We start from the raw sequence: 16,026 nt of genomic DNA, 5'->3' as shown, positions 1-16,026 counted from the left end.
TGTCCCATTCACAAGCCAGCCGAGCTAAGAGGATTAAAGTTCCAGTTTGGTTCTTGCACATTTAAGAAATTGTTTCTGCCCCACTTGACATGGTGGCGGCCTCTCTCTTCTGCGAGCAGGCCCTGTCGCCATAGCGACACCGACAGTTCAGGCCCTACTGGCTGGAGCAGACAGACTGTATGTGGGTTTAGGTTTCGACTGACACCAAAAACACTAACTGCGTCTTTCCTGCAAATTGGTTTTGCCCAATGAAGCCGGAAACGTCTCTTTGTATCGCAAGCACTCAGCTTAATCTCTGTTCCACTAATTTGAATTTAAATTATTTCATGTTTTTTTTTATGTTGTTTTCTGTGATTCACTTTATCTTTAAACATAGACTCCATTGCACATTTATTTTAGCTTGAAAACATTAGGGTGGAAGAGCAGTAGATTAGCATGCCACCCAAACACCGTTAACCATGCTATACTGTGTGGATTGGGTTGTTACATTGTGCATAAGAATGTGACACTGCTGAAATGAACTATAAAGCACCGGTACACAAAAAAATGTCTGCAAGGATTTTATAATCTAAATTCCTTCAGGGTTGAAAAAAATACAAGCTGTAGCAGCATCTTTGCCTCCCACTGCATAGCTCACATACTTTCTCTCTCTGTCTCAAGCACTTACCCGGGCCCGTTCGCATACATCCACAGTGACCTAACAAGAGCTCTTTCTTGGTTAAAAAAATGCTCAATTTCTCATGGGTCCTGGATAAGTCAAGGAGGCCTTTTGGCTTTGGCTGGCTGTGTCTGCTTATATAACCTTATTAAAAGTGCCCAGATGAACTCTGACTGCAATATGCCCACAGTAATACATGATTTGAGAGAGAAAAAAAGCTATGTCTGTCTGGAGGCAAGCCAAAACAGAGAATAATTTGATTTGGATTCAACGCAGACTAAATCAAGACTGAAATAAGTAGTAGTAATTTCCTTCATTCTAACTCCTAGACATAATAATACTGTTGCAGCAAAGACCATACTTGGTCAATCCTGAACTTAAAATTGCACATTTAAGCTAGTGAATAGGCAGTGAATTATTTGCAAAAAGACAAGCTGGGTGTGCCGCTATGCCATTAACGCATGTATCTACAATGTGGACAAAAACTTAAAAGACCGATTAGGGAGTCGAAACAAGAGATGGGGTGAGGTTAAGTCTGTTTACTTTATTGCGTCATGTTTATGACCCCCTGTAAGGGTTAGAATGATGGCTACCCTAACCATCATTCTTAAAGGGATAGTTCACCCAAATTACAAAAACAAAACCAAAGCATGAATTGCTGTCATATGTAATTTGGGTGATCCCTTTCACCCATATCCATATCCACAGCTTGGATAAAACAGCCCAGTTGACATTTAAATTGACTTGCCACTCCCAACAACCCATTGATATTAAAACCAGAAAATCAAGATCTATATTTTATATTGTTCATCAAAGTTACTTAACTGATCCTGAGTGATCCTGCTTTGTGAACTTAGTGATCATATTTCCCAACCCCCAAGAGAGGCCTGGTCTTACCCCCTGGTCTTTGAGGAGCTGGACAGACTTCTGCAGGGCCAGAATCTGGTGGAACAGGGGGCTTTGGAGCACCGACTTGAGCAAGCTTAGCTTCTCCTCGGTGGGGACCTCCCCCCGCTCCTTCAGCTTGGCCTGGAGCCGCTCCACTGCCTGCAAGGCACGCTGGGTATCTGCAAAGCATCGCATAGTTCAGTGACAGCATGGGGCGGCAGCCATGTGGAGAAAAGGGGACGAGAGAGGCGGCAGGGGGATAGCTATCAGTATGAACAGGCAGGCTGATCACAAGTGTTTTGAAATTGTTTATAAGTTGAGTATAGTTAGATAGGAGGTTGACATGCCCCCTTCAGCTACTCTAAAACATTCTGTGAGTTTAATCCAAGTGTTCCTAATTTGTTGTCAGTGTTTATTCAGGTTTTATTGCTGAGAATGTGAAGTCCATGGCAGATTTCTAACGTTTTCATCTTCATCTGAGTAACCCATGCTCCCGTTAACACACAGAACCAAACATGCTTGCTAATGTGATAAGCCCTATGTGAATGATTCATTGGGAAGAGAGAGAGAGAGAGAGAGACAGAGAGAGAGAGAGAGAGAGAGAGAGAGAGAGAGAGAGAGAGAGAGAGAGAGAGAGAGAGAGAGAGACTCAGAGAGAGAGAGAGAGAGACAGAGAGAGAGAGAGAGAGAGAGAGAGAGACTCAGAGAGAGAGAGAGAGAGACAGAGAGAGAGAGAGAGAGAGACAGAGAGAGAGAGACAGAGACAGAGAGAGAGAGACAGAGAGAGAGAGACAGAGAGAGAAACAGAGAGAGAGAGAGACAGAGAGACAGAGAGAGAGAGACAGAGACAGAGACAGAGAGAGAGAGAGAGAGAGAGAGAGAGAGAGAGAGAGAGAGACAGAGAGAGAGAGAGAGACAGAGAGAGAGACAGAGAGAGAGAGAGCTCAATATGGAAGTGGTCAGAGGAAGCTGATGCTGAGCTACAGAATTGTTTCACTAGCACAGACTGGAATATGTTCCGGGACTCATCCGATGGCATTGAGGTGTTTACCACATCAGTCACCAGCTCCATTAATAAGTGTATCAACAACGTCGTCCCCACAGTGACCGTATGTACATATCCCAACCAGAAGACATGGATTACAGGCAACATCCGCACTGGCTGCATTACTGCTTGGTATGGCAACTACTTGACATCCGACCGCAAGGTGCTACAGAGGGTAGTACGTACAGCCCTCTATACCAGGCGGTCTCGGAGGAAGGCCCTAAAAATTGTCAGACACCAGCCACTCAAGTCATAGACTGTTCTCTCTGCTACCGCACAGCAAGTGGTACTGATGCACCAAGTCTGGAACCAACAGGACCCTGAACAGCTTCTACACCAACAGGACCCCGAACAGCTTCTACTCCCAAGCCATAAGACTGTTAAATAGTTAGTTAAATAGTTAACCAACTAGCTACCTGGACTATCTGCATTCACCCTTTTTTGACTCATCACATACGCTGCTGCTACTGTTTACTATCTGTGACTTTATTCCTAGTTATATGTACATATCTACATCATCGTACCCCTGCATGTTACCCCTTGTATATAGTCAAGTTATCATTACTCATTATGTGTCTATTATTTCTTTATTTTCTTTCTCTCTGCCCAGTTGGGAAGGGCCTGAAAGTAAGCATTTTACTGTTAGTCCACACCTGTTGGTTACGAAGCATATGACAAATAAAAATGGACTGGATTTGAAATTTGATTTGATTTGCACCGGAAGAAAGAAAAAATTCATCAATGATTCGCTGTTCAACTCACAGACCCAGAATGGGCAACCAGAGAATAAGGCCCTCCACAGTTTGCTTGCTGGACTCTGCATAAGCTCCACAATCAAACAACTCAAGCCTACTCGCCTCTCTTGCCTCCTCAGAGCAGCCTGTTAGCCGAGGATGGGTTTGACGTCCTCTGGTCCAGGAGGACGGGCCAATTTCAGAGGACCGCGGACTGTGACTAACACCTAATAGGGCGTGCACAAGTTCCAAAGCACTGTTCCTTCTGAGAGCTAGCCTACAGATGTAGAACCTTAATTTGATCACTCTTTTGTTGGTCAGAATTGTTCTGCACCGCAGGAAATGCAGATGAGCTTTGCGACTGAAAACCCATACTAACACATATTAACAGTATTAGACTTTTCATGTAGCCTACTTTTGTACAGCTAATAGCCTAACCACCGATCAAGCAACATGATGGACTAAACGTTATTTTGCTGTGACAATATAGGTCAAATTCAGATCCTAAACATGTACCTCATTGAGCAGAGACAGTAAACAAACCAAAAATACGGGAGTCTCGACAGACACATTTCTCTGTTAACGGCTTGTACCTTTTGGAGTACTTTGTTTGAGTTTTCGTAGCTGAGTGTTTGAGCATTCATAACAAGGATTCTCCTCAGACTCTGAGTTTGTTAGTGACCTAGGCGGATTTTACAATAACAGAGGCCAAGTCAGGATTCTTTCTGTTTGGATGGGAGATGGAGAGTTAGGGAGTAACATATTATCTAAATACGTAATAACATCAATCAAATTCACTCTCTTGATCGAAACATTGCAGTACCACCTCTCGCTCTTTTCATCTGGTGAGACCTTGCACATAACCGACAACATTAGCAATCAACACTTTTCTAACTTTGACATATCACAAATTGACAGATCTCTTACCCATTGTCTCAATCATGTCTTTTATTCCTGGTAGATGTGATAGCTGCCCATCAACCAGAGAGTGTAGTCAAGGCCTGCAAAATACCCATATCTGTGTTACACACCCTGCAAATGAATATGACATCAACATAAAACCATGATAAGTGTTGCTGCAATGCTACTTTTATCACTCATTATCACGTAAGCTACTTACTTAATCAACGTTTATATCAGGCCAGTGTTTTCATACTGACTGACAGTAGACCTTTAAAATACCTCAGCAGCCCACTCTGAATTTTCATACATTCAGATGACATTATATAAAGTACCCGTTTTAACCTGGAGTATTTTTTTTTTACTTCTTCAGAGGAGAGCTGCTACACTACTTACTTACTTACTTCCTGACTTTATTGTCCCCATGGGGAGATTTTGTTGCAGTGTCATGTACACGTTTAAAGTGCCGTTTAAATACAAAACAAAATTGACAATACAACTTTCATAACAGTTACATACCAATAAAACGTACATTTAAAGAAAAAGACTAGCCTGCTGGCCTTACTGAGTCGATAGGAACATTAGCCCGAAGAGCTGCTACACTACAATAAGCAGGGTCTTTACTGGGCATATGTAGTTTGTTGGAGACTTTGTATTTGAAGTAATACACTTATTCAGGGATTAACATCTGCCAATTGTCATTCCTGGGGCCTTAATTGACATTGGCGATGGCTTTGTGACATGCATGTTACCATCAGGCATCTGTGTGGCCTTAGTAAAGCCATTTACTATACATATTAGGCCTATAACAGGCAGGTGTTCTGCTTCTGTGTTCAGTAGCCTAACCAATAGCCATATATCACTTCTCAGTTACTGTAAATCAAGTATTCATTAACACATTCAGGAATAAATGATTTGTGTTACCATACCAAGCACAAGAATGATAACTTTTAAAACTGAAAGATTAAGTGATGGAGATTAAGATAATGTTCTGACAGATGTTTCATTTTATATTGGGACACTTTTTATACATCAAGATACAATAATGTACAAATCCTGGAAGATGAATATAGCATATTCATGACCTACAGTAAATCGTCTCACCAAATGCTCTGTAGTTGTAACCTAGTCATACCCAATTCCAGCCATAGGCTATGCAAGGACATTTTTCCCCTTTAATTGCATTCATCCATTATCAATAAGAAGCGGTATGAGGGATGATCTTAATTTTTTGCTGGCACCTTATTTAACTTGTTTAAATCCCATATTAGCCTAATAATTAACGTTAGGTGCAGGTGTAAATGCTGAATAGACATTTTCGAATGTAATCATCAGTAGGCTTCACAACAGGAAATGTCAATACACTTTTTTCTTTTTTACAGACAATAGCATTTTTTGTCTCCCAATATAAAAACGAATTTGAAACCAAAATGAAAACAACTTCAAGTTTCATGAAGGGCCTTTCACAAGGTTTGGACAAACAAATAGCATAGCCCTAGCCGAGACGCGCGAATGGATAACGGTTTCTCGATGAATGTTTTGCAAGCCATAGCCCATATTCATAATCATAAACTCGCTATAGCATAGGTTTCGTTCTTCGCTCACTCAAGTCATATTTTTCTAACTTAAATCTGTTTGTATACGTGTCTGTTTATGAATTTAAATTGTATTATTTTGAAGCTAGTCTCGGCTACTGAGAAGGCAAGGAACACAATCCGCTTTTCTCAACTCCTCCTTCTTCTCCATCTCATCTTCGGGACACTGAATCAACAGGTTTCCGACGTTATCAGATAAAACAGAAAAGTTGGATAATGTTGTGACAACGATCGAAACCACCCAAAGTGCTTGAAACATTCTCACAAAGCTATAAACGTATAACATCATAGGCTGTGTAAAATAATACAGATACCGTCGAAACATTTACTGAGCCAGCGGCTGAGAATGTAGCCTTTACAATAGCAACATGTTGCTCACAAATCCGAACTCGGAATTCAGTTTTAGATTTGTGTCCAAAACAATTAGCCTATTAACTTTTATCTAGTCAAATTAATTGGAATTCGTGTTTTAGGGACGAAGGAAACTTACATAGGCGTTGACCCTTGTCTGACGGCTGGCATAGGACGTATATTGCCTGTCCCGTTGTCCTTCGGCTAACTGCGCATAGACAAGAGTTTAAAGATGGGGCGTACTTGTAACTCGATCTTCTACATACATTTGCAGTAATAGCGGCACGGAGAGTTGAGCTTGAGACAGTCTATGGTAGAGATGGCCGAGGTTTATTGGGAGATCACAAGCGCCGCTTGGTGGATACTGTGCCAACTAGGACTGAAGTGCAGCCTGCTGTAATGTACTACAGGTAATCTTATGTATTGCACTCAGACTAGTTTATTTTACGCCTGCTACATTAGGTTACACTCAGAAAGACGTGATTGGGGATTGTTGGGGTATTGCAACAGGCATGTCTGCAATTGCATGGGCTCGTGCTCAGTTAGGGGTTGGCCGGGGTAGGCCGTCATTGTAAATAAGAATTTGTTCTTAACTGACTTGCCTAGGTAAATCAAATAAATGTACAAAAAAAAATCCCATGCATAAATATTATAATGGATATATTGGGGGGTATGCAATGCAATGTAACTGAACACAGGCTTTCACAATGTTGCAGGTAACATCAATGTTTGAAGAAATAGTCACTGGCAGGAATGTTAAACCAGGGTCTCCACTCTTATCCAATTTTCAAAACATAGATAACAGCTCTTTATCTTTCTGTTTGTTCTTCACATTGTGAAGTGCTGATCTCCTCTGCTATTGTGATTACTGGCAAAGTAGGGGTCCTGAAACTTATTCAACTTGGTGCAGAATAGTTTCCTAATAAACTTCAGTACATATGCCTATCAATAAAGACAAGAGCCCTTAAATTCTAGACACTAATGATTGTATAGTACTAAAACGTTATGTTTACCATTGGTATTTACCATTATCTCAAATCATTCAACGTATAGCTGCATCTAGAGCCAATGCTGCATTTGCTAGAGCTCTTCCGGCACTATTGTCTCTCCGTTTCTTGCTCTCTCTCTCACACACACACAGACACACACGCAAATTCCAATTCCAGGGACGTGCGGCCAAAGTACAAACGACATGCATTGGTCAAGTGCAGATGAACATGCAAATGTAGGGGCATTATGTGATCGCAATGTGAAAAAACTAAAGCATTTATGCGTGCTGTTTAGATCTTCTGTCTGTGTCCTGTTTATAGAATAATGTGCTCCATTTCAGACCCAGATGTGCCAAGCTTATAAAATGTTGATATGAGAGAGAGAGAGGTGTTACTCAAAGTTAAATGTATCAAATGCCTGTGGGGCACAGTCCCTTTTTGCCTGTTAAATTTTGCTTTCCTTGTGGGAACATGAAGATTGTTCATTCATTCATCTATCGATTTGTTAATTCATTCATTTGTTAATTCATCCATCTATGTGGGTATTAATACAACTTGAATTTGAACTAGTATCATGCATTCCCACTCATTGAAATGTAGGCTAGCAACATAATTAAACACTTGTATGTATGTTTTATGAATAGGGGAGGCATTTGTGTACTATTGTTCCACTGATCGGGGCAGCAGCTCAACTATGTAGATAGCGTGGTTGAATTTGAGGTGGTTACTTGCTTGAGACCTGAAAACGTGTGTTAGCTCCCGGAGGTAATGCCTAGGCTTTAGCTCAGTGGGCTAACACTATCTTGTCGCAGTGCAGAATGTGCACACCTTGACATTGGTATCTACATCATTGGCATTGTCTAATGCAGCTTGGTTAATTCGTGTCTATATCATCATGGCACATAATAGCCATTATTATTTCAGAAATCCTATCTAATTGCTGAGGAAATAACTGCCATCATCTCACATATTGGGCTAGAATGGGAACTGTCTCTTGTCAAATCTGCCAGCTCATCCAATGATTCCCCCACTTTCGTCTTGGCCTCCTATTGGTTGATACATTAAACTGTCTAGGAATCGGGAAATGCATGACTGAACAAGAACGTCCTGTTTTCAGAGCAAAATGGATTGGAAATGGGTTTTGTCTTCAGAGCTATTTAGCAAAAAAGTGTCCGACATTATCTCAATTCACATAGGATAAAGTTAAGACCCAGATGCAGACTGTGTCGAAGTAACAATGTTTATTACAGCAACAGGGGCAAAGGTAAAGGACGGCAGGCAGGGTCAGGTCAGGCAGAGGTCGGTAATCCAGAGGTGGGGCAAAGGTACAGGATGACAGGCAGGCTCAGGGGCAGGCAGAGTGGTCAGGCAGGCGGGCTCAGAGTCAAGACAGGCACGGGTCAAAATCAGGAGGACAAGAAAAGAGAGACTGGAAAACCAGGAGCTGATACAAAAACGCTGGTTGACTTGACAAACAAGACGAACTGGCAACAGAGAACGCAGTTATAAATACAAAGGGGATAATAGGGAAGATGGGCAACACCTGGAGGAGGGTGGAGACAATCACAAAGACAGATGAAACAGATCAGGACGTAACAGAATATGGACAAACTGTATCATAAGGGTGGCAAAACGGTTTGGCAAAAAAAAAGAAGCTCTAAAAAGTCTAACAGTTGTTTATTTAAAGTGGGACTGTATTGTATGTGTAACTCTTGTAGCGATGTTGCTCATCGATGACCCTTGCTGAACACTCATTCCAGTCCAGTATTTTTTAAATGTTTTATTATTTGTTGTTGACGCTGATGATGAGAAGCAGGTACAGAGAGTTGAACATTTAATTTCGCACAGACATGGAACAGGACAGGAACAGCGTCAAAACCAGGCAATACAAAGACGTATGACAATTAATGCTGAAGTGGGGAACAGAGCTGGGGAACAGATAGATATAGGGAAGGAAATAACACAAGTGATTGAGTCCAGGTGAGTGCAATGAATCGCTGATGCACGTGACGAGGGAAGCAGGTGTGCGTAATGATGGTGGCAGGAGTGCGTAATGCTGGGTAGCCTGGCGCCCACGAGCGCCAGAGAGGGAGAGTGGAAGCAGGCGTGACAAATAACTATGTTGTTTTGATGGCAAATGTGAACAAATTTGTTGAATATATTTAAAAGACTGAAATATCCCTGTCAATATTTATGGCTTGTTTGATAATCAACAATGTAATATCTACTTCCGACATTCATTGAATTTACAGTTTTAAACAAGGGCATGCCATTTCAAGTGAAACACTACATTTCAAATTGATTATGAAATTCTGACTCACTGAGAACAAAGGTGTAAATTGATCTGTCCACATAGTGTCACGTTAGTCTTTTGGTGTTAGGAAGGCCGTAACAATGGATGGTGCAGTGGGGAGGCAGACATGATGTTCCCGTTGCAATGCCCGGAGTAACGGCTTTTATTAGTGGAGAAGCTAAAATGTGGCAAACTTCTGTAACACATATTTCCAACAAAAATAACAAGCATAATGTAAACTATTGACAGGAAACATATAAACATCTTTTAAAAAAACTTGATTTAGTAAATATTTTCTTAACTTATTTTTCTTAAAACTGTATTGTTGGTTAAGGGCTTGTAATTAAGCATTTCATGGTAAGGTCGACATCTGTTGTATTCACCGCATGTGACAAATAACATTTGATACTCAGATAACTGAAAAACAATCGACAACTCAAAACAGAGCTCTGAATAACACAGGCCTCAATCACACCTGATAGGGTACGTTTGTCATACTGGCATTCTATCTGGAAGAAGAATGACAGGTTTTAGACAGGATGGGAAACCCTCAACACGGACCTTACAATTTTAGACCAAAAATCAATGATTAGTCTTCCATATAGTCATGATATCACGATTCACATTGTTCACGTAATATCTCAATTACCAAATATATAGCCTACAATAACTATGCATAAAAAAATACAATAGACCGGGGTAGACCTTCGCCTTGATCACAACTACAGCAACATTGTATTTTTGGTACACCAGAAGTACATTCATTTCCAATGGAACGCTGGGTTTGCCTTGCAGCATTGCCTTGCCATTGTCTTGCAGTGCGTCCTGTGTGGTGCATACTATGGATCTATTAATCCTATCCGTGAAACTGTATGCGTAGACGGTTTAACAGAAATGGTAGCAGAAGGTGAATGTTGAATTTTTGTTGCACACATATCTTGATGATGATGCGTACTATTTTACCCAGTGATGCTTCGAACACACCAATAGTGTCATTGCGCAAAATAGTATGCATATTCAGCTGAATATGTATGCAACCAAAGTTCAATATTCACATTCTGCTACCATTTCTGTCAAGCCTTCTATGCATACAGTTTGACCATACATTCGATAAATCCAACATATGTACCAAACCGAAGACACTGCAATTGCCTCTGCACAGCAATCAATGCTGCGAGACAAACTCACTTCACTTGCGCTACCTACCTCATTATTCGAAAGATTGCTCACAAAACCAGGTTTAATCGCCGTAAACTTACTTCGATTATGAGTTTTCGCCGAAATTTTCGCCGAGTTTACGGCCTTCTGCCATAATCAGTTGAAAATATAATTATTAGTGCGCATTTAAACGTGCTCAGTAGCGTCACAGGAAGACCAAGTGATTTCCATCAGCCAGGCGATTGACATCAGACTCGCAAATTCTTTCGGCAATATTACCACTTTTTGGTTACTAGTCCAACGCTCTAACCACTAGGCTACCCTGCCACCCCATGTTGGTTAACAGTATAGAGTAACTGTCAGTATGCCTTCCAAATGTCAACAGAACTTTTATGTGCACTACCTCAGGCCATAAGAAAGTAGGCCTAAAGCAAACATGAAAACATAATATTCAATTGCGCTTACTTAAAAGCCTACAATCAATTAGTAAGAAAGGAGTAACCCGACATAGTGGCTCAAAGGCCTAACAGTTATGGCCCTGTAGCATAAACTAGGTTCATTATCTCTATACTGATGTTAAAAATAGAAAACAACCCTCTATAAAGAATACAAAAACAACTGTGCATTCACACATTTTACCACAATAAGTAGAGAACTAAGCTTCCGGTTGTTTCAGCACTTTAAGCATTCAGTACTATTAAAGAGTCAACACTCAAGACGAAATTGCTTGGAAGCATAATGAGATTGTGTCCTACTTTATTGGGTTTCCTTCCATCTCCCCATAAGGCTTAATTTTCCTAAATAGCTTTATATTTGGCATAGTTTCGCAGTGGCATGTTAAGTTTGTGCATTGAGCTTTTATGGTGCTATGTATCACTTTATGATGTTCATTTATGATAGTCTCAGGTGCTTAACTGTCTGTGTTGGTAAACCCCACTGTTGGCAGCTGTATTTGGCAGGAACACACACGCAATTATACATTGTCCAGTAACTCAATGGTCGTGTTTACAAGTAATAATACGTTTAAATGTGCCCTTGTCTATTCACAAATGACTCAATAATGGTATCCTCCACTCAATGAAGCTCACTATTCTAAATCTAGTCACTACAGCTCCATAATCACCATACCACATAGGGCATACACTGGTTGAATCAACATAGTTTCCACTTCATTTCAATTCAATTACGTTGAAACAAACATGGAATAGATGTTGAATTGACATCTGTGCCCAGTGGTAAGGCTGCAAGTGTGGCGGAGGGGGCCTGAGTTAGTAACATGATGCAGCAACAGGATGCACGCCTCTATGTCTCTCTCAATCTCTCCTTCTCCTGCAATTGGCACCCTATTCTCTATTTACTGCACAACATTTGACCAGGGCCCATAGGCCTCTGTTGCAAAGTAGTGTACTATAGAGAATATGATTCCATTTGGGACGTAGCCTTATGTGCTGTGTTGTTGTACATAGAGACCTATACAATTAAACTGTCTCGGTCTCATTTGTGTCTCTGAAATGTGTGATGGTACAAGATCTCAGATGTGGTGACATTTCCATAAGTGGTATGACATTCACAAGATTGTTTGTGGAAAATGTTCTTTTGCAGGCAGTTTTCATGTATTGTCTAACGCAGTCAAGATGGCAGCAGTATATTACAGCTATAGGCTATATACACTCTTACACATATTTATTTGGACAGTGAAGCTAAAACTTTTAATTTGGCTCTATACTCAAGCGTTTTTAAAATTTGAGATCATATGTTTCACATGAGGGGACAGTACAGCATATCACCATTTATTTGAGGGTATTTTCATACACATCTGTTTTACTATTTATAAATGAATGTGCTTTATGTTCTAATCCCCCTAATATGAAGGTGTCATGAGTATTAGGACAAATTCACTAATAGTTTATTCAGTTTGGTCAAAAGTTTAGTATTTGTTCCCATATTCATAGCACAGAATGACTACATCAAGCTTGTGACTCTACAAACATCTTGGTGTTTCGGAAACACAACCAAAACAAACTGCAAATGCATCCAAGACGTAGAATAGAAATGAATGGTAAATAATGTATTGAGTAATTTTGGAGTCACTTTTATTTTAAATAAGAATAGAATATGTTTCCTTACAATTCTACATCAATCTGGATGCGACCATGATTATGGATAATCATGAATGAATCGTGAATAATGACGAGTTAGAAAATTACAGATGCACAAAGATCATGCCCCCTAAAACATGCTCCCCTATTACCAATAACAGGGGAGGTTAGCATTTTTGGGGGGTATGATCTTTGTCCCTCTGTAATTTTCTCACTCATCATTATTCACGATTCATTCATGATTATCCATAATCATGGTCGCATCCAGATTGATGTAGAATTGTAAGGAAACATCTTCTATTCTTATTTACAATAAAAGTGACTTTAAAATGACACAATCAATTATTCATCTTTCAGTTCCTATTGGGAAAACATATTCCGAAACAAATTGCAAATGCATCCAACAAGTTTGCAGAGCCACAAGCTTGATGTCATTGCGTGCTAGGAATACGGGACCAAATACTACACTTTTGACTACTGTATTACACTATAAGTGAATTTGTCTAAATAAAATATTCAAATCGGGGACTAGGTACATAGAGTGCATTCATTTCTAAAAGGGTAGACAGATGTAAGAAAATACCCTCAAATAAAAGGTTACATTCTTTACCTGTCACCTTATATGAAACATTTGATCTCAAATAAAAAATGCTGGAGTAGAGAGCCAAATTAAAAGTTTTAGCTTCGCTGTCCAAATAAATACTTTAGGGGAGCGTATAGCCACACAGAAGCTAGCAACCAGGGTTTTCAAACACTGGTACAGATGTAGGCTCTTAGTTTGAGCCAGACTACTACAGCAGGAAAATAATTCTGCAGCAACAAGAAATGTGAATTATTATGTGGATTATAAATAGGCTAGTGTACATTTGTTTTGTAAGGGCTGATACCTTTTTTCCTTAGGGCAAATCCAATGACATTTTAAAGTGGAAATCACAACCTTTTTAAACCTTGAATAAACTACAAGTTTGCATTTTCAGCAACAAAAGAGTGATCAAATTAAGATCCTACATCTGTACAGTAATGACATCCAGTTTTGGTCAGCGCACTAACTGCAGAAACCATTTCCATCTGGGGTGCATGGCAAGCAGTGCCGGCTCAAGATAACGATTCATCTTTTCAAAAGCAAGCCCCGTTGAAAAATGTACCACTCTGCACTAGTTCAAGGTGTACCAGTATACTTAATATGAATGTGCGTCACTATCAAAGTCTACACATCATTGATATTCGAACATTTGTGTGTAAAAGAAAGAGTGCTATTGGTGATTGATTTGGAAACAATTCATCATCTGAATCTTTACATTTTCTAGATTGAAAACATTCACAGTCACACAATTTCAAGCAATCTTAAAACGGTGTATTAGCCTACAGCTTTATAAGGGTGCAAACTAAGAATTGTACAGGCTTATACCGATCAGTAGAGGCCAGCGGTGTTGCTAGCAGTTGACAATTGCCTCGTTTCCACAGCCTTACCAAGCAGTTTTAGGGCGCACTTAGTCTGGTAAGGCCGTCTGTTACACATAAATATTTTCCTGACAAAATGTAATATGACTTTGACATGAGTAATTTAAGCACTATACAGGTAGAGGCCGCGTATGTAGTTGGTTGCATTTTTTTCCCATTTTTGCTGCTAGGTGGAGCCCGAGTATATGTTGTGAGCGTTAATCCAGATCCGAGTTTTGCCTCTCGCCGTTCTCGCATTCTACCTTGAGTCGAGTCAAGACCGCATTTCTCTCAGGCAGTGCTCCGAATTTGGTTTGTCATGCGCCGAGAGCTCAGTTTTGGAAACAATTTCTCGAGTTCTTTGCCGTGGACCTTTTCCTAACAAGAGGCTAAATACATTATTTTGGATACTCTTTTTTTTGTTTTGTTGGTATAACATGTTACGCCTTTGAGCTTTTTCTTTAGGACATGATGTAGCCTAGCTACTGCACAAAAGAGGACGTGTGTCAATGTTGAGGGATTGACATCTAGATAGAACGGGCTCCTTGTGTAGGCTTTCTCCCGCAATATCATCAGTAGCCTATAGGCTACACGGATCATACTACAGACATTTCCAGCTCTTCTATTAACTTACCGGACTCGTGAAAGAATGGGCTGTAGCCTTAACGGAGTTATTCGAAATAATTGTTGGGAATCGCGTTCTTTTCCCTCGATCATCTGAGTAGATTGAAATCTGCATGGTTCTCAGTGCGCAAGTACGATAGCCTATCCATTGGGGAAAGACAATATTGTGTGAGCAATTTTATCACTTACACTTTCAATGGGATGACTACTTGAAGGGTATAATCGTTTCACCAGTATCATCTTCTAAAACACGGTAAGAATACTCTTCTAAAATGTAGACTATGATGTTCGCTTCATCTGCGTCTATATTTTGATGCGCATATGCACTTCAATTAGGCTACCTGCAGTTTCTCCTATATCCAATATTTGCGACAACGCTGAGTGTTCAATGCAATGTGTAGGATAGTGATGTTATATGTTAGGCTGCCCCCCCCCCCCCCAAAAAAAAATGATGCTGGACTTAGATTTTTAAATAAACTTATCGGCATAATTTATTGGCTATGCAGTTTGCAATGAATTGCTTTGTCAAGATATCGATACTTTCTGGTGTCAGTTGCGGTGATTAACGAGCGTCACTTAATTAAAGACAATAGGCATTTTTCAATGAGCGCGTCCGTCCTGCTCGAGCCAAACACGAGAACCGATGCGTACATTTTCAAATAGTTTGGTGCATCATGGTTTATTGTGAAGGGAATGGTTGGAACTATGCTCGTGCAAGGTGCGTTTCTTCATTCACTACCTTTCTTTCAGAGCATCTTGAAAGGATGTGCACCGATTTTAACGTTGCTTTTGCGCAATGTGAAGTTGGATGATGAATGTATTGCAATGAATTAAGTTTGTGTTGGATACTGCAAAACCGTTCAGGTAGTCCCGTACATGCCATGTCTGCTTGAAACGGGTTGTATACAATAAGATGTTCAAGGGAAAATGGATGTAGTTTATATGCAAATTTCCCGCTTTTGGAATTCTGACAATTTTTAGTGCCACCATGCAAGTTAAAGGGGAAAAACTGACGCAGTAACAGAGCAGTGGGGCACCTCTGCATCTCACCAGAAATGAACTGTAGGCTTATGAGCAACCAGAATTGGTTACATTTATGTTGATCATCTCATTCCAAAGAATGCATGTTGTGCTGATTTGATTTATTTCTCAAACATGAGCACAGGTTATATGTTGTGTTGCAAAATGTTATAGAAATGTATTTCAACTCATGTAGTGATGGATTTTACATTGTGATTCCTGAGGTAGGCCT

General features: G+C 40.2%; 2 protein-coding genes across 32 annotated transcripts in view; one reads left to right on the top strand and one right to left on the bottom strand.

The window, feature by feature from the left end:
- LOC110500876 (multiple PDZ domain protein) overlaps positions 1–6,579 on the bottom strand; it is a 69,983-nt gene extending 63,404 nt beyond the window's left edge. For 13 of the 15 annotated variants that reach the window (XM_090213285.1, XM_090213288.1, XM_090213290.1 and 10 more), the window contains exons 1-3: positions 6,311–6,579; positions 4,253–4,326; positions 1,556–1,725 (exon numbers count right to left, since the gene is read on the bottom strand). In XM_090213285.1, the coding sequence (XP_090069411.1) occupies positions 1,556–1,725; positions 4,253–4,268 (186 nt within the window). In that variant the 5' untranslated portion in view covers positions 4,269–4,326; positions 6,311–6,579. The remainder of the gene's footprint in view (positions 1–1,555; positions 1,726–4,252; positions 4,327–6,310) is intronic. The other 2 variants (XM_090213287.1, XM_090213296.1) reach the window with 1 other exon arrangement.
- The window catches only part of LOC110500600 (adhesion G protein-coupled receptor L3), a 490,597-nt gene that overhangs the window by 151,660 nt on the left and 322,911 nt on the right, over positions 1–16,026 (top strand). For 16 of the 17 annotated variants that reach the window (XM_021578050.3, XM_090213306.1, XM_090213305.1 and 13 more), the window contains exon 1: positions 14,371–15,027. The exons of the other annotated variant lie outside the window; for it this stretch is intronic. The gene's annotated coding sequence lies outside the window, so the exon portion shown is untranslated. Of the gene's footprint in view, positions 1–14,370; positions 15,028–16,026 lie in introns of those variants that run through there. 17 annotated transcript variants of the gene reach the window in all.

This window comes from Oncorhynchus mykiss, chromosome 21, assembly GCF_057628025.1.
Source record: "Oncorhynchus mykiss isolate SJ-2025 chromosome 21, ASM5762802v1, whole genome shotgun sequence".
NCBI lineage: Eukaryota > Metazoa > Chordata > Actinopteri > Salmoniformes > Salmonidae > Oncorhynchus > Oncorhynchus mykiss.
Note: the sequence above shows the minus strand (reverse complement) of the source record. Positions and strands in the feature narration are given on the sequence as shown.